The sequence below is a fragment of the Rattus rattus genome, chromosome 12 (genome assembly GCF_011064425.1).
Source record: "Rattus rattus isolate New Zealand chromosome 12, Rrattus_CSIRO_v1, whole genome shotgun sequence".
Lineage (NCBI taxonomy): Eukaryota > Metazoa > Chordata > Mammalia > Rodentia > Muridae > Rattus > Rattus rattus.
This window is the reverse complement of record NC_046165.1, coordinates 63,207,547-63,232,200: the sequence shown is the minus strand read 5'-3', so window position 1 is coordinate 63,232,200 and position 24,654 is coordinate 63,207,547. Positions and strand designations below refer to the sequence as shown.

General features: G+C 41.4%; 1 protein-coding gene across 5 annotated transcripts in view; it reads left to right on the top strand.

Annotated features, from left to right (window-relative positions):
* Sacs (sacsin molecular chaperone) overlaps positions 1–24,485 on the top strand; it is an 81,841-nt gene extending 57,356 nt beyond the window's left edge. For 2 of the 5 annotated variants that reach the window (XM_032918125.1, XM_032918126.1), the window contains 4 exons: positions 172–1,666; positions 2,418–2,509; positions 7,552–7,578; positions 11,681–24,485. In XM_032918125.1, coding sequence (XP_032774016.1) covers positions 172–1,666; positions 2,418–2,509; positions 7,552–7,578; positions 11,681–23,238 — 13,172 coding nt within the window. In that variant the 3' untranslated portion in view covers positions 23,239–24,485. Of the gene's footprint in view, positions 1–171; positions 1,667–2,417; positions 2,510–7,551; positions 7,579–11,680 lie in introns of those variants that run through there. The other 3 variants (XM_032918129.1, XM_032918127.1, XM_032918128.1) reach the window with 3 other exon arrangements.
* Positions 24,486–24,654: the final 169 nt, after the last annotated feature.

Below are 24,654 nucleotides of genomic sequence, written 5' to 3'. Positions count from 1 at the left end.
AAACCATTCTGCATCACTTTCAAAGTATGAAGTTACTTGTAGAAGAACTTTATGTATCGGACGACTTCTTATGTAGTATTTCGATAATACTTATCATTTCATCATGACTGCAGTTACAGTTGTTCATTGTACTTCTGAGTTGGTCATATGCTTTGGTTTTCAATTTTACAGATGTTCCTTGTATCTTTAGTGGTGACCAGATAGGAATGCTAGACCCTCATCAAACACTTTTTGGCCCCCACGAATCAGGCCAATGTTGGAATCTCAAAGATGACATCAAAGAAATAAATGAGCTCCCGGATCAGTTTGCACCGTTCATTGGTGTTTTTGGAAGCACCAAGGAAACCTTTACAAACGGCAGCTTCCCAGGGACGTTTTTCCGTTTCCCTCTGCGCTTACAGCCTTCCCAGCTTAGCAGCAATCTCTACACTAAGCAGAAGGTTCTGGAGTTGTTCGACTCTTTCCGGGCGGATGCAGACACAGTGCTACTCTTCCTGAAGAGCGTGCAGGCGGTGTCTTTACATGTCCGAGAGGCCGATGGGACAGAAAAACTGGTCTTTAGAGTAACTGCTAGTGAGAATAAGACCCTGAAGCATGAACGGCCAAATTCTATCAAGATTCTGGGAACGGCTATAAGTAACTATTGTAAAAAGATCCCAAGCAACAGCGTAACCTGTGTAACATATCATATAAACATAGCTCTAGAGGATGAGAGTACAAAAGATGCCCAGAAGACATCTTGGTTGGTATGTAACAGTGTGGGTGGGCGGGGCATTAGTAGTAAACTGGATTCTTTGGCTGATGAGTTGAAATTTGTCCCAATCATTGGTCTAGCCATGTCTTTATCAGGCAGGGATGAAGAGAATGGAGCAACATCCGATTTCTCAGGAAAAGCATTTTGTTTTCTTCCTTTGCCTCCGGGTGAGGAAAGCAGAACAGGGCTTCCAGTTCATATCAGTGGCTTCTTTGGCCTGACTGACAACCGCAGGAGCATAAAATGGAGAGAGCTGGACCAATGGAGAGACCCTGCAGCCTTGTGGAATGAATTTCTTATTGTGAATGTTGTTCCCAAAGCTTATGCTACTCTCATCCTGGATTCAATAAAACGCCTGGAGACAGAGAAGAGCTCTGATTTCCCCTTATCAGTGGACGCCATCTACAAACTTTGGCCTGAGGCCAGCAAGGTCAAGGCACACTGGCATCCAGTGTTGGGTCCTCTGTTTAGCGAACTGTTCCAGCATGCTGTGATTTACTCAATCGGTGGCGAGTGGGTGAAGCTGGAGCAGGTGCACTTCTCAGAACTCGATGAAAGTTTAGAATCCACACAGTCTGTGCTCAACTACCTCCAGCGCTCAGGGAAGCAGATTGCCAGGGTACCAGGGAACTTGGCTGCTGCTGTTCAGCTCAGTGCAGCCTCTGCCACCTCCAGTGCATCTCCTGTGAGGAAGGTGACGCCTGTGTGGGTGCGGCAGGTGCTGAGGAAGTGTGCCCACCTGGGCAGTGCCGAAGAAAAGCTCCATCTTCTGGAGTTTGTGCTTTCTGACCAAGCCTACAGTGAGCTGCTTGGCCTGGAGCTGCTGCCTTTACAGAGTGGGGCTATTGTCCCCTTCTCCTCATCTGTCTCTGACCAAGATGTTGTTTACATCACCTCAGAAGAATTCCCAAGGTAGGTACTGTGTGGCTCAGACACTGGTTGACCTAGTCTTTTCTACAGAGTTCTTCACTGCCAGGTGTCTGTGTGGATTCTGTGGGTGGGCAAGGCATGAAGTATTAAAGATACATTTTACATTTTAAAATGAAAAGCATTCTGGCATTGCCAATCACATGATAACATGAAAACTGGGTCTTGCCTTGTGTTGGCAGTCCCAGCTGGTGGGAGGCGTTGGCAGGAGGAGCACTTGAGCCTGGAAATCCCAAGACAACATAGTAATATCTTGTCTGAAAACCATTATTCGAGTAGCTATTTGTCAGACACAGCGCTAAAACAATTACTGTAAAGAGCTAATCGAAGTAAGGTCAGTTAGGATTACTGTCTTGAAATCTAAATTTAATACATTAAATAATTATTTCTTTGTAATTTTCAGACAGAGTGCCACGGTGTATCCCAGACTACCCTGGAAAGCAGTTTTCTTGCTTCAGCCACCTAAGTTCTAGGGTTACCTGTGTACATCATCATACTTGGCTTCAGCAACTGTGTTTCTTATAGTGAGGGTATAGAGTGTTGAATATGAGACTGTTTTTGAGTTTTCATGGTATATGATGCCCTCATTTTAAAGCAAAGCCTAAAGCAAAGTTTGGTGTGAACTATAATTCACATAAAATAAAATAGCAGGTTTAACTGGCTTGAAATTATATGGTGGATGCTTTTAACCGTAGAACTGTTAGAACCGTAACTGCCGTGTGCTTCTTGATTCTAGGTCCCTTTTCCCAGGTCTTGAAGCAAGACTTATTTTGGAGAACTTGAAGCCTCATCTTTTAGCTGCTTTAAAAGAAGCTGCCCAGACCCGAGGTATTATAACTGTTCAGTGCTTTTCTTATGTTTTTGATTGTGAGCCTAACCTTTAACGGCTGAGCCATCTCTCTAGCCCTCAGTGCTTTTCTTAAACAACCCTCTTTCTAAAAGTACAAACAGCTTTTATAGGATTTCTTCTAATAACTGTCCATTTTAGACCTATAAACCTGAGTCCATATGGCTCAGCCTAGGAGAATTGTTCACTTTAAGATGTCAGGAGCCATGCTATCACTAACAAGGATCCAAAGGCAGTGTCATTGAGAGCCTCGTGTCAGCTCTTGGTAGTGGCATTTGCAGAAAATGTATGTGCTTTTGGGTTCTTGCTTTTAGTTCTTTTCAGACCCTCCTATCCTCAGATCTTGCAGCATATGTGATAATGATGAAAGTGTTGTTAAGTTTCACAGATGAGAGGAAAAGGTTTTTCTTTCTTCAGGGTTTTTAGATGAGTACAGGAGACCAGGTTTCTGCCGTGTCTCCCCTGTCTGCTATACCTCATCCCGGAGCAGTTAGAGGTGGTTAGCTACCGGATGTGATCACCTTCCAAGAACTGTGTTCCAGTCAAATTCCAAGACACTGCCAGGGAAAGGGACTGAGAAGACCTAGGAAAGATAGAACTGCCCGTGATAGGGAGTGATTTGGGGGAAATGACAGGAATTTGGAGGGAAAAGTACCATGGTTCTGACGCTAATTCTATCTCCCAACTTCTGCAAATATTCTGTCACCTATGAGACTACTGTCTGGACTTTTCTTAAGCTAGACATTTGCCCCCAGATTTCAGAACTTGTCTTACCAAGGAGTTTATTCTTTGTGATATGTCTTAGATAACACATAACCTTTTCCTTTCAAGGAAAAGTTGTTAATAGTTTATATTTTTATTCATTGAAATATGCATGAAAGGATTTGGAATTTGCCAGGGGAATGAGGTTGGAGTTAAAGGTGAGACCGAGCATGAGCAGACAGATGTCTCTTGTCACAAGGATTTGTGCCTGTGAGAGCTGCAGTGACACTGGTTTCCCGCTCCAGATGACTCATTTGTGAATTGTTCTTTTCAAGAAAGCCTATTGAGGTATTTAAACATGGATTCCCTCCGATCCTTCCACTCATCCCCCTCTCTGTTCTCCTTTTTATGTCAAGTTCTATTGCTTTATGTTGATGAGGGTTGGGAAGAACTTGGCGGCATTCACTGCCCATCTATTGAGTTTGATTCTAATTTGCATAGTTCCAGCAAGGCAGGCTACTTCAAAGTGTTACTCTAATAGCACATGGTAGGCATTCCTGTGAGGCCCAGATCGTGTAGAGAGAAGTGTTAGTCCAGTCCAGTGCCTAGCACATAACTGCCTGCACGTGGAAGCTGTTGTGATCACTTTGACTGGAGGTCCATAAGTATTTTAAAATCAGAATGTCAGCCGTAGCCCTCTCCTTTCCTCTTATTTCTCCTCTCGTGTGACCCCTTGAAGTGTACTCCACAGTGAACCATTGCGTTATCATCTTGGTTCTGCAGCTGTAGGTCCTATCCAACAATTCATAGAAGCTTGGTTTGTCCTCTTGTCTGTGGATCTGCCACTGTCGTGCTTTCTTGTGACATTACCTCACCTTTGGAATTGACCGTGGCTGTGGCACTCACTCTTCATGTGACTGTGACACTCAGCTGCTGTGGGTTGTCCATGGATTCTGATCACACTGAGATCAGCCTTGGCTTGCTGGTGTGAGTCAGACGGCTTTCCATGAGTGAACTTTGCATGATAGTGATCAGCTATGATTCTGAACCTGCGTGATTGTGAACTGATGTGTCAGTGGCCTCAGTCCACTTAGGGTCCCTCTCTCTTCTAGTCTTGGAAGTGCACAAGCTTCTGAGCCTGAATGCTTCCTGATTTCAGGAGAGCAGTGAGACTGGTCAGACTGGTGTCCACTGTGTCACGCACTGTCTAAAGCTGTATCACGGTCTGTATAACACACTGTATACCACTTTAAGGACTGAGCTCGGTCATTGTTTTAAACCTATGTGAACACTTTCTCCTCTCTGTACTTATCTACCCAGCATTTATTTTGCTGGGAAGCCTTTCTTCCATCCTGTACTTTGTCATTAACTTCTTTGTCTATTCTTCGTGATTGAACTCCAGGCTGCCTGCAGCGGGGCAAGTGCTTTTCCACTGAGCTCCTCACTCACTTTTAATTCAGCCTTTAAGTGACACAGAAAGAGAAACATTGCATGTTTATAGGGCAACATGTGACATATACACACAACGTAATATTCAAACCACACCTGCCTTCTTAAATATTTTTCATTTCTCGATGGAAAATCTTCAAGTGTTTTGAAACATACAATATATCATTTTCATCCATAGTTAGCTTACTGCGCCATAGTACGCAGACTTTTTACCTGACCTGTAACAATGCCAACTTACCACCCTCTATCTGTGTGTCCCACACATTCCATGTGCGCTCTCTCAGCCTCTGGTAACCACAGAGAAAGCGTGGGAGGCACTCATGAGCTTGATACTAACATGGAAATAAAAGGTGGCTGGGGGAGAAGCCTGCTCCAAGGTTGTCAGTGAAGCATGCTGGGACACGAGTCCGTCCTACTGCTGTGCAGGTCTCTGTCCAGTGCTGGAAAGGCTCATAAGACTTCTGTTTTCTGCCTGGGGCTGCATCTCACTGTAGCAGACCCGACCCTGAACTCCAAGGTGAAGTTCGGGCCTGCTTTCCTAGAATGTTTCCTAGGAGATGGAGCCTTTGCCCTCTCTTTTGCCCAAGAGTGGGAGCGGGGGCTGGGGCAGTGCTTGAGCCGCACAGTAAGTGTGATTCTGCAGGCCCTGAGAGGTATACATAGATAATAGCATGGAAGGATGGTCTTGGAGCTCTGTCTGGTTTTAGATGCTATGATGCTGGATTTGGTAGTGGGCTTCAAGTCCAAGACTTGTCTTGGTTCCTCCTTCTTTCTCAGGTAGAAGACATGGTTTGTGATGAGCATCTTTGTTGTTTGCTCTCCCCAGCCCTGAGGTACCAGAGCTTCTGTCCTCTCCACTTGCAAAGCTCAAGGAAATAGAAGGTTTTCAGTAACCTGAGATGCAGTTGGAGGCACAGTTCTGTCTTTGTTTTCTCATTTATTTGTGAATGAGATCATTTGTGCTTTAAATCACATGAGTAAATGAATGAATAGCTGAAGTCAGGTGACAGATGACTAGTTAAATAATTCTGCCAGCAAATGGGTTTTAACTAAGCAACTAGGGAAAATAAGCAGTTAAGTGAGACAACTTCTGGTGGAGTGGCAGCAGGATCCTACATATATCTTTCTTAATTTTCAAGCTTTTTAAAAAATTAGGTAAGATTACACTCTCTGTTACAATTAGTGACTCAAAATTCCTTATATGGTTCATTGTCCTGTATATACCAAGCATTATGCCAAATGAAACTAATAGACAGATGAAAACCTGGAGCTGCCTGAGGTATGGTTATGACTCCACACTGTCCTTCCTGCAGCGGGCGCTGAGACGTCAGATGCTCAGAATGGACTGGGCCTGCTCAGCTGGCAGCATATCAGGGAGGGTGTTGTATTTTCTGTCTGGTCCCTACCCTCATGTCTCAGGGGACAACATGTTTTCAGTGATGACTCTGACACAACGTTCTTATGATGAATACTTTTGAAGAGTTGATGACCTCATATGCATGCATCCAAACCTTCAGAAAATGTTGCCAGCCTCTGGCATACAGATAGTTATATTTGACATATGGTTTGTGGAGATGTTTGAGACTACCATGCCCATAATTACATGTTGGAGAAAAGGACCATGTGCTAGGAAGAGTCTGTTCAAAGCCTACCTCCTACTGCCGTCTCCCCCTGAAATGCAGGCATAACCGTGCTATCTCGCACAGCCATGCTTACTTCTCCAGTTAGCACAGCATTGTGAGAACTTACCTTTCTAAACCATTGCTTTCCCCACCTTGTATCAAAATCTTTGAAAGGCTTCTTGTTTTTCTTATATAAAAAAGGTCAAAGTCCTCGGCATTGACCACCAGGCTGTTTTATTTCCTGGTTCTATTTTTTTGTGCCTGGTACCCAGGAATGCTAAGCGAGTGTTTGCTGTTACCCATCTCCTTCCTTGACTCCCCCCCCACCCCCATCACTCCCATATTTAAAGAACACTTATTTTTCTCCATTAGGCACACACACCTGATTTTAGCCCCTGTGTGCACCTGCTTCATCTCCTGTTCCATGCAACCTATGCATGCTTATAACACTGACTCAGCACAGCACCACACTCCCGCACTTGTGTGCTTACTTGTAATCATTTCTCTAATCTGCCTTCCTCGTGAGATACAGACAAGGCCTGAGAACATGTCTACGTGTTTGTGTCCAGCACCCTAGCACTTAGTACTTCCTGACTGACGAATACTGCTGAAGTAGTTATTCTGGTGAGACTTACAGTCTCTGTCTTAGCCCTGAAGTTGAGTCCAAGGAACCCCTGTGCACAAGCACATTCCACAAAGATGCAGCGACATGATAAAATGAGTGACTTGCCTTAGTTGTCCATGGGTGGAATTCTTAGAACTTTATGATTATTGATGTCAGAATTGTTTGATACTCACCCTTTTCTTATCATACTGAGAATTATGTGTAATTTAACTTTGTGTAAATGTTAAAGTACTTCTAAAATTCTATTTTCTCCCTTTTTCAATTCTTCTCTTGGCCCTCTGAGTGTTTTATGCTAAGAGCCTGTGAAAAAGCCCATGGTTAGCTTCCCGGTTGCTGTGAACACTGTGTAATTTGTGCTTGGAAGCATGCACTCCCCCTCCCCTTCTTTGCTGTTTTATGAACTAAGTCTCAGTTCTTATGTAGTTTGGGGTTAATTTGCATCAGAATAGATCTTTAAATCTTAAATGCATATACTGTTTGGAACTTGTTTACACCTTTTCTTTTGCATACTGCTGTGTGGAGATTCTGCACACAGCATTGCTGTAACTTGCAGAGTCCTCTCTTAGTGAGCTTGTGAGTACTGAATGTTCTGGCCTCTCTAAGCATGGATTCAATTATATTCTAGCACAGCAGCTTCTCTGGGGATACTCAGGTAGGATCACGACCAAATGTTTGTTCATTTGAAACCTGATTTGTTTCTTTGTCTGTCTATCCATCTATCTTTCTATCTATCTTTCTTTCTATCTATCATCTATCTATCTATCTATCTATCTATCTATCTATCATTATTATCATTTGTTGGTGTGCTGAATCCCGTGTAGTTTTGTTTTTAACCTAACTAGCTAGAAATTCTGTCAGTCTTTTTTGTTGTTCTTGTTGTTTTGTTTTCCCTTGCTGGAAATAACTTTTAAAGGAGAGAGGAAACTACTGATACAGGCCTTTGTTATTACAAACACTGATTTTTAAAAAGACACACATTTAAATGACTTGAAAGCTTTCATAATTATTTAGTCTCAAATAAAAGACACTTGTGGAATTTGTATCTTAGACTGCTTAGATGGGAGAGAGTGGTGTCACTGCACTTCTGTTATGCACACAAATGCTCAGAGGAGAAATGAGGGAGGGGAACACATTCTGAAAACTATTAGGATTGAAGCCTAAGCTACAAGGATCACTAAGTGGCCAGTCTCTGAGCCTTAGGGCTAGTCAGCTGACCTTACAACCTGTGTCATTTTATTCATTGCCCATCCTTGTTTGTTTTGTCTTACTAAATACCTTTATTATTATTTTTCCAATGTTCCTGCTTTACTTGGAAATTTAAAGGATGCAAGATTTGCTTTATAGAAATTGTTTTTATACATATACTGAAATGGATTATACATTTATACATATATAAAATTAGGAACTAAGTCATTATTAGAGTGATGATTTCTATAGATATTAAATTTGGCTTCTACTTTATATTAAAATATATCTAATGCTTTATCAATAGCTCTTGTACTGGGAAAGTGTAGTAAAAGAGACAGCAGAGTCCTGATGTAAGTAGCTACCTCTTAACGCCTGCCCTAGGGGCCGTCCCATTTTGGTTACTGAATCTCTGTTGCTTAGGAGATCTATTCAAGCCCAAGTCAAGCCTGATAGTGTAGGTCTGTAGTACCAGCTGTTTGAGGTTAAGGTAGGAAGATTGTAAGATTGTAAGTTCAAGACCAACCTGCACTACAAAGTGAGTTCAAGGCCAGCCTAGCAAACTTAGTGAAAATCTGTGAAGGAAAAGTAAAAAGAGGGTTGGACATCACTCAGTGGTAGGGTTTTTGCCTAACTTGCATGAGACCTATTAGTCAGTGCCCAGTGTTACAAGAAAAGCAACACCCATAGGCCAAAGCCGAGAAGTCAGTGGCAGAGCATTAGTGCAGACTTTCTGAGAGGCAGTAGGGCCATTAGAGCTAGGATGCATGCTTCTGATGGGCCCAGGGGCCAAATAGCACCACATCTAGACGTGAGTGCTGCTGGAGTCCTGACTGGCAGGCCCTGGGCGACCTTTTCCTTCCCCCAAGCCTCCAGATTGATTTTTTCTCTTTCTTTGTTCTTTTTTGTTTTGTTTTATTTTTAAAGATGTGACTGAGAAGGGACTAAGAGGAGAGGAGGGATGGTAAACTGTGGTTAAGATGTAAAAATAATAATAAAAATTTAAAAAACAAAAAGGAAAAAGATGTAACTCATATATAGTGTATCATTTAACTGGACTTTCCTTGTTCATGTGTATTTACGAAGACTTGAATTTTCTATATAACAGTGCATTATTAGAACTCACCAGCATCAAAGCTGTCATTGCCACTGTATACCCAAAAAGCAAAAGAATTTCCTTGTATTCAGCACCTTGGTTTAGCATTGTCTAGTTGGGTGCATCTTTGAAGGAGTTCACTTAAAGCATTTGAAACTAAAACATTATTGTTAAATGAATTTTTGCATCAACTGATATTTCTTCTTTCTGACCACATTGCATTTATGCACAAGGCTAACAAGGGTCATAGACTGTGATAACAGAAATAGTGTAGCCTCTAAGTAGAGACTGGTCACATTCATACTGGTTTCAGTTCATACCTGCTACAGTTTTCTGTCCTTAGGAACAGTTTTTCAGATGCAATGTTTTGACATTGCTGTTAATTGTGAAAGCCACAAAGCCCACAAGTCGTTTATTAAAATGCCTGAGATCTGTTCTGTTCATCCTACTAGAGATGCCTTGGGAGCATTCTAATGGGGGGTGGGGAGACGCCTGTGGGACCATTTATACTTCAGGGTTAGACGCAGTAGCCAGAACCTAGGACTGAAGCCCGAATTAACTTCATGGGCTTGGGTTTGTGCCTCTGCACATTTTCTCTCTCCTTTACTTCCTGTTGTTTTCCAGTTGAGCATGACTGATGTGTAGGTTGCATGCCATGTGTGAGCTGTGTGTGTGTTGACATTTTATTCACATATTCATACCAAGTTATTTTCCTAAAGGTAAGTATATGTTTTATAAATTGCCAAATTTTATGCAAGTGTTATCTATGAGATGCATGTGATGTGGCAATTTACATGGAACATACATGAGACATATTTATGACTTTGCTTTCTACATATTCTGAATTTTAGTTTTCAACATTTTTATATCTTTAAAATTCTGTCTTAACTTATGACTTAGACATTCAGTATAGCTAATTCTATTCAGTAAGCACTTGAGGAAACATTATTATAAATTAAATTTAATTCACTTCATAACCCAAAGAAACTATATTGATTATATTACTAACATTTTCATTTTTAAAGTATTACTTAAGTTATTCTGTTACATGACACAGAAACTGGAAATGTGTCTGAATCCGGATGTTATTACTCTCTTTCTTCGTTGAGATTTCTATGACAGTGGTTCAAAAATAGCATGACAGGTAATTTTGGGGTAGAGAGTAGAGCCTTTGAAACGAAGATTTCCTTCCTTGATTAAAACATGCTAGAGTGGAGCAAGGGAAATGTGGGAGTGATATGAACAAGTCCAGCATCTAGCTACTATGTACTGAAGAGGGTCAGCTTTTAACCCTGAAGTATAAATGCTCACACAGGAGTCTCCAGGTCCTACATTAGAAGACCTGTACTGAACCTCACCTATGGCATTCTCAAGGAAAAAAAAAGTTACACACAAAAGTTCCAAGAGCCTAAGGTATACCCCTGTTAAAGTATCTCCCAAATTTACTCCTAAGGAACTGAAATTATTTGCACATAGAGGAAAGACAAATGTTAGTTTTCACATAACTGATTTTGAGATATTTTATTTTCCTGTATGTACAACAAATTCATACCTAAAGCTATGTAGTCACATTTCTATTTTGTTACTGATGTTAAATGTCACAAATGCTCTGACATACAAAATACAGTTAAATAAATGTTAATTTCTAGGCAATCTATTAAGCAACTGTTCCCCCAAGAGGAAAAATTCTCTTGGTCTCCTAGTTTACAAGCATTCAGAAGCAGAGTTGTTTTGGTGGGAGAATACCTGTCCTTACAGAGACACTCACATGTTCAGTTTTGCCTCCCTTACGCGTTTCTACAAAGTCCCACGCTCGTGCAGAGCACACTTTAATAAATAGCCACCTTGGAGAAACTGAACCCTTCCCTTTATAGAACAGTCTGCTTTTCCAGAATGCTGAGTTCACTTCTCTAAGACATTAACTGACACCCAGTTGCATATCTGTTAGAGGCTGACAGGAAATTCCATGAGTCACTGCTACCTGCATTTCAGAAAGTGTTAGCGTCTGTGCTGACTTTGAGCCCTTCTTCCTATACAGCCCCACAGGTGAGGTGCTGAAAATACAGAGCAACCCAAACATATTTGTGTTGAATCTGCTTATCAATGATTAGCCACAAAATGAAAAATATGTAACTTTTATCTGCATTTTTGGTACTTTTACTCGTGGACAACTAAACGTTAAACTTTTTGTTGTTGTTGCTACTAATTCCATCTACAGAAACTTTAGGTTCTCTTGAAAAAATATTTTATAACCCTTTTATGTTTACTTAAATTAAGCACTATGTGGTGAGAATGACTTCTTTTAGAGGTTAGTATGAGTTTCTGTATAGACTGTCGTCATTTTAAAATTATTTTAGTCTACTTATACCAAATATGTCACTTTCTTTAAGCAGCTTTCTAGTGGCATCTTAAGTTTGAGACTAGAGGAATTTAAAGTAGAATTGTGCATAACATTTCTGTGTGTGATCTACAGGAAGACCATGTACTCAGCTGCAGCTTCTAAATCCAGAGCGATTTGCACGTCTTATTAAAGAAGTAATGAATACATTCTGGCCTGGTCGAGAGTTGGTGGTTCAGTGGTATCCATTGAGTGAAGACAAACATCACCCGTCCATTTCATGGCTTAAGATGGTTTGGAAGAATCTCTACATACATTTCTCGGAGGATTTGACTTTATTTGATGAGATGCCACTTATCCCCAGAACTCCACTGGATGCAGATCAGACGTGTGTGGAACTCATTAGACTCAGGGTCCCATCAGTAGTCATTTTAGATGATGAAACTGAAGCTCAGCTTCCGGAATTCCTAGCAGACATTGTACAAAAACTTGGAGGCATTGTCCTGAAAAGATTAGATACCTCTCTTCAGCATCCGCTTGTTAAAAAATACATTCATTCCCCACTGCCGAGTGCTATTTTGCAGATAATGGAGAAGATACCACTGCAGAAGTTGTGTAATCAAATAGCATCATTACTTCCAACCCACAAAGATGCTCTAAGGAAGTTTTTGGCCAGCTTAACTGATACCAGTGAAAAGGAGAAAAGAATAATTCAAGAATTGACAATATTCAAGAGAATTAATCATTCATCTGATCAAGGGATTTCCTCTTACACAAAACTAAAAGGATGTAAAGTTTTGGATCATACCGCCAAGCTTCCAACAGAACTACGGCTCTCGGTTTCAGTAATAGATAGTAGTGATGAAGCCACCATTCGTTTGGCAAACATGCTGAAAATTGAAAAGTTAAAGACTACAAGCTGTTTAAAGTTTGTTTTAAAAGATATTGAAAATGCATTTTATACACAGGAAGAGGTAACACGTCTCATGCTGTGGATCCTTGAGAATCTATCTTCTCTTAAAAATGAGAATCCAAGTGTGCTTGATTGGTTAATGCCACTAAAATTCATTCATATGTCACAGGAGCATGTGGTAGCAGCCAGTGACCTCTTTGATCCTGATATGGAAGTCCTAAGGGATCTCTTTTATAACGAAGAGGAAGCCTGTTTCCCTCCTGCAGTTTTTACCTCACCAGATATCCTTCACTCTTTGAGACAGATTGGCTTAAAAAATGAAGCCAGCCTAAAAGAGAAAGATGTCGTACAGGTGGCCAAAAAAATTGAAGCTTTACAGGTCAGTTCCTGTCAGAATCAGGATGTTCTCCTGAAGAAAGCCAAAACACTCTTGCTGGTCTTGAATAAAAACCATACACTCTTGCAGTCTTCTGAGGGGAAGATGGCATTGAAGAAAATAAAATGGGTTCCAGCCTGCAAGGAAAGACCCCCAAATTATCCAGGTTCTTTAGTCTGGAAAGGGGATCTCTGTAATCTTTGTGCACCTCCAGATATGTGTGATGCAGCTCACGCAGTTCTAGTGGGCTCCTCGCTTCCTCTTGTTGAGAGTGCCCATGTGAGCTTGGAGAAGGCCCTCGGCATCTTCACAAAGCCTACCATCAGTGCTGTCTTAAAACACTTTAAAATTGTTGTTGACTGGTATACTTCAAAAACCTTTAGTGACGAAGATTACTATCAGTTCCAACATATTTTGCTTGAAATTTATGGGTTCATGCATGATCATCTGAGTGAAGGGAAGGATTCTTTTAAAGCCTTGAAATATCCCTGGGTTTGGACAGGCAAAAACTTTTGTCCTCTTGCCCAGGCTGTGATAAAACCAATCCATGATCTGGACCTTCAGCCTTATTTATATAATGTGCCTAAAACCATGGCAAAATTCCACCAGCTGTTCAAGGCTTGTGGCTCAATAGAAGAGTTGACATCAGATCATATTTCCATGGTCATTCAGAAAGTTTATCTCAAAAGTGACCAGGAGTTGAGTGAGGAAGAAAGTAAGCAAAATCTTCATCTCATGTTGAATATCATGAGATGGCTGTACAGCAATCAGATCCCAGCAAGCCCTAATACCCCAGTTCCTATTTATCACAGCAAAAATCCTTCCAAACTTGTCATGAAGCCAATTCATGAGTGCTGTTATTGTGACATCAAAGTTGATGACCTTAATGACTTGCTTGAAGACTCAGTGGAACCAATCATTTTGGTACATGAGGACATACCCATGAAAACTGCAGAGTGGCTAAAAGTTCCGTGCCTTAGTACAAGACTGATCAATCCTGAAAACATGGGGTTTGAGCAATCAGGGCAAAGAGAGCCTCTTACTGTAAGGATTAAAAACATTTTGGAAGAATACCCTTCAGTGTCAGATATTTTTAAAGAGCTGCTTCAAAATGCTGATGACGCGAATGCCACTGAATGCAGCTTCATGATTGATATGAGAAGAAATATGGACATAAGGGAAAATCTCCTAGACCCAGGGATGGCAGCTTGTCATGGACCTGCTCTGTGGTCATTCAACAATTCTGAATTCTCAGATTCAGATTTCATAAACATTACCAGGTTAGGAGAATCTTTAAAAAGGGGAGAAGTTGACAAGGTTGGAAAATTTGGTCTTGGTTTTAATTCTGTGTACCACATTACTGACATTCCCATCATTATGAGCCGAGAATTTATGATAATGTTTGATCCAAACATAAATCACATCAGTAAACACATTAAAGATAGATCTAATCCTGGAATCAAAATTAATTGGAGTAAACAGCAGAAAAGACTTAGGAAATTCCCCAATCAGTTCAAACCATTTATAGATGTATTTGGTTGTCAGTTGCCTTTGGCTGTGGAAGCTCCTTACAGCTACAGTGGGACTCTCTTCCGACTGTCCTTTAGAACGCAGCAGGAAGCAAAAGTGAGTGAGGTGAGCAGTACTTGTTATAACACTGCGGATATTTACTCCCTGGTGGATGAATTTAGTCTTTGTGGGCACAGACTTATCATTTTTACTCAGAGTGTAAACTCAATGTATTTGAAATACTTGAAAATTGAAGAAACCAATCCTAGCTTAGCACAAGATACAATAATAATTAAGAAAAAAGCTTGCCCCTCCAAAGCATTGAATGCACCTGTTTTAAGTGTTTTAAAAGAAGCTGCTAAACTCATGAAGACTTGTAGCAGCAGCAACAAGAAGCTTCCCACTGATGTACCAAAGTCATCTTGCATTCTTCAGATCACAGTTGAGGAATTTCACCATGTGTTCAGGAGGATTGCTGACTTACAGTCACCACTGTTCAGAGGTCCAGATGATGACCCAGCTACTCTCTTTGAAATGGCTAAGTCTGGCCAATCAAAAAAGCCATCAGATGAGTTGCCACAAAAGACAGTAGATTGTACCACATGGCTTATATGCACATGCATGGACACAGGAGAAGCTCTCAAGTTTTCTTTGAATGAAAGTGGAAGAAGATTAGGGCTGGTTCCTTGTGGGGCAGTAGGAGTTCTTTTGCATGAAACCCAGGAGCAGAAGTGGACTGTGAAACCACATATAGGAGAGGTGTTCTGCTATTTACCTTTACGAATAAAAACAGGGTTGCCAATTCACATCAATGGGTGCTTTGCTGTTACTTCAAATAGGAAAGAAATCTGGAAGACAGATACAAAAGGTCGATGGAATACCACTTTCATGAGGCACGTCATTGTGAAAGCTTACTTACAAGCACTCAGTGTTTTACGGGACCTGGCCATTAGCGGTGAGCTGATTGATTATACTTACTATGCTGTGTGGCCTGATCCTGACCTAGTTCATGATGACTTCTCTGTGATCTGTCAAGGATTTTATGAAGATATAGCTCATGGGAAGGGGAAGGACCTGACCAGAGTCTTCTCTGATGGATCTATGTGGGTTTCCATGAAGAATGTGAGATTTCTAGATGACTCTATTCTTCAAAGGAAAGATGTTGGCTCAGCAGCCTTCAAGATATTCCTGAAGTACCTCAAGAAGACAGGCTCCAAAAACCTCTGTGCTGTTGAGCTTCCTTCTTCGGTAAAAGTAGGATTTGAAGAGGCCGGCTGCAAACAGATACTGCTAGAAAATACATTTTCAGAGAAACAGTTCTTTTCAGAAGTCTTCTTTCCTAATATTCAGGAAATCGAAGCAGAACTTAGAGATCCTCTGATGAATTTTGTCTTAAATGAGAAACTTGATGAGTTCTCAGGAATTCTTCGTGTTACTCCTTGTGTCCCTTGCTCCTTGGAAGGCCATCCTTTGGTTTTGCCTTCAAGATTGATCCATCCTGAAGGACGAGTTGCAAAGTTATTTGATATTAAAGATGGGAGATTCCCTTATGGGTCCACACAGGATTACCTCAATCCTATTATTTTGATCAAGCTCGTTCAGTTAGGCATGGCAAAAGATGATATTTTGTGGGATGACATGCTAGAGCGTGCAGAGTCCGTAGCTGAGATTAATAAAAGTGACCATGCTGCCGCCTGCTTAAGGAGTAGTATTCTACTAAGCCTCATTGATGAGAAGCTAAAAATAAGGGATCCTAGAGCAAAGGATTTTGCTGCAAAATACCAAACAATTCCCTTCCTCCCATTTCTAACAAAGCCAGCGGGTTTTTCTTTAGAGTGGAAAGGGAACAGTTTTAAGCCTGAAACCATGTTTGCAGCAACTGACCTTTACACTGCTGAATATCAAGATATAGTCTGTCTTTTGCAACCAATTCTCAATGAAAATTCCCATTCCTTTAGAGGCTGTGGTTCAGTGTCATTGGCTGTTAAAGAGTTTTTGGGTTTGCTAAAGAAGCCAACAGTTGATCTGGTAATAAACCAGTTGAAGCAAGTTGCAAAATCAGTTGATGATGGCATTACATTGTACCAGGAAAATATCACCAATGCTTGCTACAAGTACCTCCATGAAGCAATATTGCAGAATGAAATGGCCAAGGCAACAATTATTGAAAAGCTAAAACCATTTTGTTTCATTCTGGTTGAGAATGTATATGTTGAGTCAGAAAAGGTTTCTTTTCATTTGAACTTTGAAGCAGCGCCATACCTTTATCAGTTACCTAACAAGTATAAAAATAATTTCCGGGAGCTTTTTGAAAGTGTGGGTGTGCGGCAGTCATTTACTGTTGAAGATTTTGCCTTAGTCTTGGAGTCTATTGATCAAGAAAGAGGAAAAAAACAAATAACAGAAGAGAATTTTCAGCTTTGCCGACGAATAATCAGTGAAGGAATCTGGAGTCTCATCAGAGAAAAGAGACAAGAATTCTGTGAGAAAAATTATGGTAAAATATTACTGCCGGATACTAATCTGCTGCTGCTCCCTGCTAAGTCATTATGCTACAATGACTGTCCCTGGATAAAAGTAAAGGATTCTTCTGTTAAGTATTGCCATGCTGACATACCTCGGGAAGTAGCTGTAAAACTAGGTGCAATACCAAAGAGACATAAAGCCTTAGAAAGATACGCATCCAACATCTGTTTCACAGCTCCAGGTACAGAATTCGGGCAGAAAGAAAAACTGACCAGCAGAATTAAGAGCATTCTCAATGCCTATCCTTCAGAAAAGGAAATGCTGAAAGAGCTTCTTCAGAATGCTGACGATGCGAAGGCCACGGAGATCTGCTTTGTGTTTGATCCTAGACAGCATCCTGTTGACCGAATATTTGATGATAAGTGGGCCCCACTGCAAGGGCCAGCACTGTGTGTTTATAATAACCAGCCATTTACAGAAGATGATGTTAGAGGAATTCAGAACCTTGGGAAAGGCACCAAAGAAGGAAACCCCTGCAAAACAGGACAATATGGAATTGGGTTCAATTCCGTGTACCACATTACAGACTGTCCTTCTTTTATTTCTGGCAATGACATCCTGTGTATTTTTGATCCCCATGCTAGATATGCACCAGGAGCCACATCAGTTAGCCCTGGACGAATGTTTAGAGATTTGGATGCAGACTTTAGAACCCAGTTTTCAGACGTTCTAGATCTTTACTTGGGAAACCACTTTAAACTGGACAATTGTACAATGTTTAGATTTCCTCTGCGTAATGCAGAAATGGCACAAGTTTCAGAAATTTCCTCAGTTCCATCATCAGACAGAATGGTCCAGAATCTTTTGGACAAATTACGGTCTGATGGGGCAGAACTTCTAATGTTTCTCAACCACATGGAAAAAATATCTATTTGTGAAATAGATAAGGCCACAGGAGGTCTGAATGTGCTCTATTCAGTAAAAGGCAAGATCACTGATGGAGACCGGTTGAAGAGGAAGCAGTTCCACGCCTCTGTAATTGACAGCGTTACTAAAAAGAGACAGCTCAAGGACATACCAGTCCAACAAATAACCTACACCATGGATACTGAGGATTCTGAAGGGAATCTGACCACGTGGCTCATCTGTAATAGATCAGGTTTTTCAAGTATGGACAAAGTATCCAAGAGTGTTATATCGGCTCACAAGAACCAAGATATCACCCTCTTCCCACGTGGTGGAGTCGCTGCCTGCATTACTCACAATTATAAAAAGCCCCACCGAGCCTTCTGCTTTCTGCCTCTCTCTTTGGAGACAGGGCTGCCATTTCATGTGAATGGCCATTTTGCTCTAGATTCAGCCAGAAGAAACCTGTGGCGTGATGATAATGGGGTTGGTGTCCGCAGTGACTGGAACAATAGTTTAATGACAGCCTTAATAGCGCCTGCATATGTTGAATTACTAATCCAGTTAAAAAAACGGTATTTCCCTGGTTCTGACCCAACATTATCAGTTTTACAGAACACACCCATTCATGTTGTAAAGGACACATTAAAGAAGTTCCTGTCCTTCTTTCCAGTTAACAGGCTGGACCTGCAGCCAGATCTATATTGCTTAGTGAAAGCTCTTTATAGCTGCATTCATGAAGACATGAAACGTCTTTTACCTGTTGTTCGGGCTCCAAATATTGATGGCTCTGATTTGCATTCTGCAGTCATAATTACTTGGATCAATATGTCTACTTCGAATAAAACTAAACCATTTTTTGATAACTTGCTACAGGATGAATTACAGCACCTTAAAAATGCCGATTATAACATCACAACTCGCAAAACAGTTGCAGAGAATGTCTACAGACTGAAGCACCTGCTTTTAGAAATTGGTTTCAACTTGGTTTATAACTGTGATGAAACTGCTAACCTTTACCACTGCCTTGTAGATGCGGCTATCCCCGTTAGCTATGTGACTCCTGCGGATGTTAGGTCCTTCTTAATGACATTCTCTTCTCCCGATACCAACTGCCATATTGGGAAGCTGCCTTGTCGTCTTCAGCAAACCAACTTAAAACTTTTTCACAGTTTAAAACTTTTAGTTGATTACTGTTTTAAAGATGCTGAAGAAAGTGAGTTTGAAGTTGAGGGACTGCCCCTGCTCATTACACTGGACAGTGTCTTGCAGATTTTTGATGGTAAACGACCCAAGTTTCTCACTACATACCATGAATTAATCCCATCACGTAAAGACTTGTTTATGAACACCTTATACTTGAAATACAGTAGTGTGTTGTTGAACTGCAAAGTTGCAAAAGTGTTCGACATTTCCAGCTTTGCTGACTTACTCTCTTCTGTGTTGCCTCGTGAGTATAAGACCAAGAACTGTGCAAAGTGGAAAGACAATTTTGCCAGTGAGTCTTGGCTTAAGAATGCATGGCACTTTATCAGCGAATCAGTAAGTGTGACAGATGATCAGGAAGAACCAAAGCCGGCGTTTGATGTCATTGTTGACATCCTGAAAGACTGGGCATTGCTTCCAGGAACAAAGTTCACTGTGTCAGCCAGCCAGCTTGTGGTTCCGGAGGGGGATGTGCTGATCCCCCTGAGCCTCATGCACATTGCCGTGTTCCCCAATGCTCAGAGTGACAAGGTTTTTCACGCTCTGATGAAAGCAGGCTGTATTCAGCTGGCCTTGAACAAAATCTGCTCTAAAGACAGTGCATTAGTCCCTTTGTTGTCATGCCACACAGCAAACATAGATAGCCCTGCAAGCATCTTGAAAGCTGTACATTATATGGTTCAGACTTCAACATTTAGAACTGAAAAACTAGTAGAAAATGACTTTGAAGCACTTTTGATGTATTTCAACTGTAATTTGAGTCACCTGATGTCCCAGGATGACCTAAAAATTTTAAAGTCCCTTCCATGCTACAAATCCATCAGTGGCCGCTATATGAGCATTGCAAAATTTGGAACGTGCTATGTGCTTACCAAAAGTATTCCTTCAGCTGAAGTGGAAAAATGGACACAGTCATCATCGTCTGCATTTCTTGAAGAAAAGGTACATTTAAAAGAACTCTATGAGGTGCTTGGCTGTGTGCCAGTAGATGATCTGGAGGTGTATTTGAAACATCTTCTGCCAAAAATTGAGAATCTCTCTTATGATGCAAAATTGGAGCACTTGATCTATCTGAAGAATAGACTGGCAAGCATTGAGGAGCTGTCGGAGACTAAGGAGCAACTTTTTGAGAAACTGGAAAGCTTATTGATTATTCATGATGCCAACAACCGACTAAAGCAAGCGAAGCACTTCTATGATAGGACTGTGAGAGTTTTTGAAGTTATGCTTCCTGAAAAATTGTTTATTCCTAAAGAGTTCTTTAAAAAGTTGGAACAAGTAATAAAACCTAAAAATCAAGTTGTGTTTATGACATCCTGGGTGGAATTCTTGAGAAATATCGGGCTAAAGCATGTGCTTTCCCAGCAGCAGTTGTTACAGTTTGCCAAGGAAATCAGTGTGCGGGCAAATACGGAAAACTGGTCTAAAGAAACGCTGCAGAATACAGTTGACATCCTGCTCCATCACATATTCCAAGAACGAACGGATTTGCTATCTGGAAACTTTCTGAAAGAGCTGTCCTTAATACCCTTCTTGTGTCCGGAGCGGGCCCCTGCGGAATACATCCGCTTTCACCCTCAGTACCAGGAGGTAAATGGAACACTTCCTCTTATCAAGTTCAATGGAGCACAGGTGAACCCAAAGTTCAAGCAGTGCGACGTTCTCCAGCTGCTGTGGACATCTTGCCCTATTCTTCCAGAGAAAGCCACGCCGCTGAGCATCAAAGAACAAGAAGGCAGCAGCCTTGCCCCACAGGAACAGCTTGAACAAGTTTTAAATATGCTGAATGTTAACCTGGACCCCCCTCTTGATAAGGTCATTAATAACTGCAGAAACATATGCAACATAACAACTCTGGATGAGGAAATGGTAAAAACTAGAGCCAAGGTCCTAAGGAGCATATATGAATTTCTCAGTGCAGAGAAACGGGAGTTTCGTTTTCAGCTTCGGGGCGTGGCCTTTGTAATGGTAGAAGATGGCTGGAAACTTCTGAAGCCTGAGGAAGTGGTGATAAACCTGGAGTACGAAGCTGATTTTAAACCTTACTTGTACAAGCTGCCTTTGGAGCTCGGCACTTTTCATCAGCTGTTCAAGCATTTAGGTACTGAAGATATCATCTCAACTAAGCAATACGTTGAAGTACTCAGCCGAATATTCAAAAACTCTGAAGGAAAGCAGCTAGACCCTAATGAAATGCGCACAGTTAAAAGAGTGGTTTCTGGTCTGTTCAAGAGTCTACAAAACGATTCAGTCAAAGTGAGGAGCGATCTGGAGAACGCCCGGGACCTTGCACTCTACCTTCCGAGCCAGGACGGTAGGTTGGTGAAGTCGAGCATCTTGGTGTTCGATGATGCACCACATTATAAAAGTAGAATCCAGGGTAATATTGGTGTGCAAATGCTAGTTGATCTTAGCCAGTGCTACTTAGGGAAAGACCACGGATTCCACACTAAGCTGATAATGCTCTTCCCTCAAAAGCTTCGACCTCGTCTGCTGAGCAGTATACTTGAAGAGCAGCTCGATGAGGAGACCCCCAAAGTGTGCCAGTTTGGAGCATTGTGCTCTCTTCAGGGAAGACTGCAGCTTCTCCTGTCTTCAGAGCAGTTCATCACAGGACTCATTAGAATCATGAAGCACGAGAATGACAATGCTTTCCTGGCCAATGAAGAAAAGGCCATAAGACTTTGCAAAGCTCTAAGAGAGGGGCTGAAAGTTTCCTGTTTTGAAAAGCTTCAGACAACATTACGGGTTAAAGGTTTCAATCCTATTCCCCATAGCAGGAGTGAAACTTTCGCTTTTCTAAAGCGATTTGGCAATGCCGTCATCTTGCTCTACATCCAGCATTCAGACAGTAAAGACATTAACTTTCTGCTAGCCTTAGCGATGACACTTAAATCAGCAACTGACAACTTGATTTCTGACACATCATACTTAATTGCTATGCTGGGATGCAATGACATTTACAGGATCAGTGAGAAACTTGACAGTTTAGGGGTGAAATATGACTCCTCAGAGCCGTCCAAACTGGAGCTTCCCATGCCTGGCACACCAATACCTGCTGAGATCCACTATACACTACTTATGGATCCAATGAATGTTTTCTATCCTGGGGAATATGTTGGGTACCTTGTGGATGCTGAAGGTGGTGATATCTATGGGTCATACCAGCCAACATACACATATGCAATCATTGTGCAAGAAGTTGAAAGAGAAGATGCTGACAATGCTAGTTTCTTGGGGAAGATCTATCAGATCGATATTGGCTACAGTGAATATAAGATAGTCAGCTCTCTGGATCTGTACAAGTTCTCACGGCCTGATGAAAGCTCCCAGAGCAGAGACAGTGCTCCTACCACACCAACGAGCCCCACGGAATTCCTGACTCCCGGTCTGAGAAGCATCCCTCCTCTTTTCTCTGGCAAAGAGAGCCACAAGCCTGCCTCCTCCAAACACCACTCCCCCAGAAAGCTCAAGGTGAATGCTTTACCAGAAATCTTGAAAGAAGTGACGTCGGTGGTGGAGCAAGCTTGGAAGCTTCCAGAGTCAGAACGGAAAAAGATCATTAGACGTTTGTATTTGAAGTGGCACCCTGACAAAAATCCAGAAAATCATGACATTGCTAATGAAGTGTTCAAGCATCTGCAGAATGAAATCAACAGATTAGAAAAACAGGCTTTTCTGGATCAAAATGCAGACAGAGCTTCAAGAAGAACGTTTTCAACCTCTGCATCCCGATTTCAGTCAGACAAGTACTCATTTCAAAGATTTTATACTTCGTGGAATCAAGAAGCCACAAGTCATAAATCTGAAAGGCAACAGCAAAGTAAAGAGAAATGCCCTCCCTCTGCTGGACAGACATACTCTCAAAGGTTCTTTGTTCCTCCCACCTTCAAGTCTGTGGGCAATCCAGTGGAAGCCCGGAGATGGTTAAGACAAGCCAGAGCCAACTTCTCAGCTGCCAGGAATGACCTTCACAAAAATGCCAACGAGTGGGTGTGCTTCAAGTGCTACCTTTCCACCAAGCTGGCTTTGATTGCAGCCGACTATGCCGTCAGGGGGAAGTCTGATAAAGACGTGAAGCCCACGGCGCTGGCCCAGAAGATAGAGGAGTACAGTCAGCAGCTGGAGGGGCTGACAAACGATGTGCACACACTGGAAGCTTACGGTGTAGACAGCCTGAAAACAAGGTACCCTGATCTGCTTCCTTTTCCCCAGATCCCCAATGACAGGTTCACGTCTGAGGTCGCCATGAGGGTGATGGAATGTACTGCCTGCATCATCATAAAACTTGAAAATTTTATACAACAGAAAGTATGAAAGTGAAGAAAGCAGAGCCAGCTCCTGGGCGTGGTATAGCACAATCATGAATTGCTACACTCCATTCAGCTTCGTCGCCAGTGTCCAGGAATCAGGAAGCACAACGCAGAGTGTTCTGGAAGCATTCTGAAGCTGTATGACTCCTAACAGACGGTTACAGAGCTGGAAACCGACTTTGAAGATGGCGGTGAGCTGCAGAGTCTCTAGGTGTGTGGAAACAATTGGGTAGCACATTATTGATCTGCACTTTATGTAACCAAAGCTTAGCAGTCTGTTAGATAAGAGTCTGCACATGTCTCGGTGAGGAGGGAGTTAATTCTGTGTTTTTAAACATGTTTTTGAAGTAGTTAAAGAAACACTGGACAGACTGATTTGGACATAAGATAGGGACTTGGGTTTGGGGACTTATCACTTAGTAAGTGGACACTTTCAGATGCATTGTTTTATCAGCTGGATCTGATTATGAGTTTGTTGCAGTTTCACGTCTTTAGTTGGACATTTACAGTATTTAATCCTGACTATTACTTGACTGAGTATGAAGATAGTCCTGGGGTGCACTGGGTGCACTCTCCACCCTTGTTTTGATTTTTTATACCTTGTGTTTCTGGGCTTCCTGACTCGTGAAGATAACCTATGGATGTCTCAGAGTGCTGGTACATACTACCAGATATTGCTTCTAAAACTGCTTCCCAACGTGACATTTAGCAGAAGACCGTTGGAGTTTGTGTACATATCTTTCACAGATGTCATAATTTGTATAGAGTGGCTGAACAGGATGCAATCTTTTGTCTAAAGGTGCTGCAGTGAAAAAAAAAAACCCAACTGTCTTTCAATATGGCACTTAGTGGGAATTTAAACATTTTTACTTTAAGTACATTAAAAATGCTCAAATTGTTGAGGTGATATGCAGAAGTTTACAAAGGGAATTATCAGCTTGTACTGTCCCCCACGAGTGATTGAGAACTGACATTTAATTTTCATAATGTTCAAAATACCTAGCAAACATATTTAACATATTCTTTTGCATAAAGTCAAAGAAAGAAAACATAGCTTATGTAAGTGCACTGGCTGTAAATGATGCTAATATATTTTATGCAATTAAGGGCTTACATACAGAACATGTTAGATTTTTTTTATTTCATTTGTAAAAAAGGAATGTTAATTGCTTCTGGATGTGAATCATGAATATTTCTGCTGTTAATATTAAGTGCCATGATTTTAATAAAAAAAATGTATATAGAAAATCATTTTGACTGGTTATTTTAAAATGTTTGTTTTGAGACTTTATTTTTATTTTATGTGTATGGGTGTTTTGCCTGCATGTGTCTGTGTACCACCTGTATGAAATGAACATCAGATCCTCTGGGACTGGGCCAGAAGAAAACATCGGATCCTCTGGGACTAGAATAACAAATG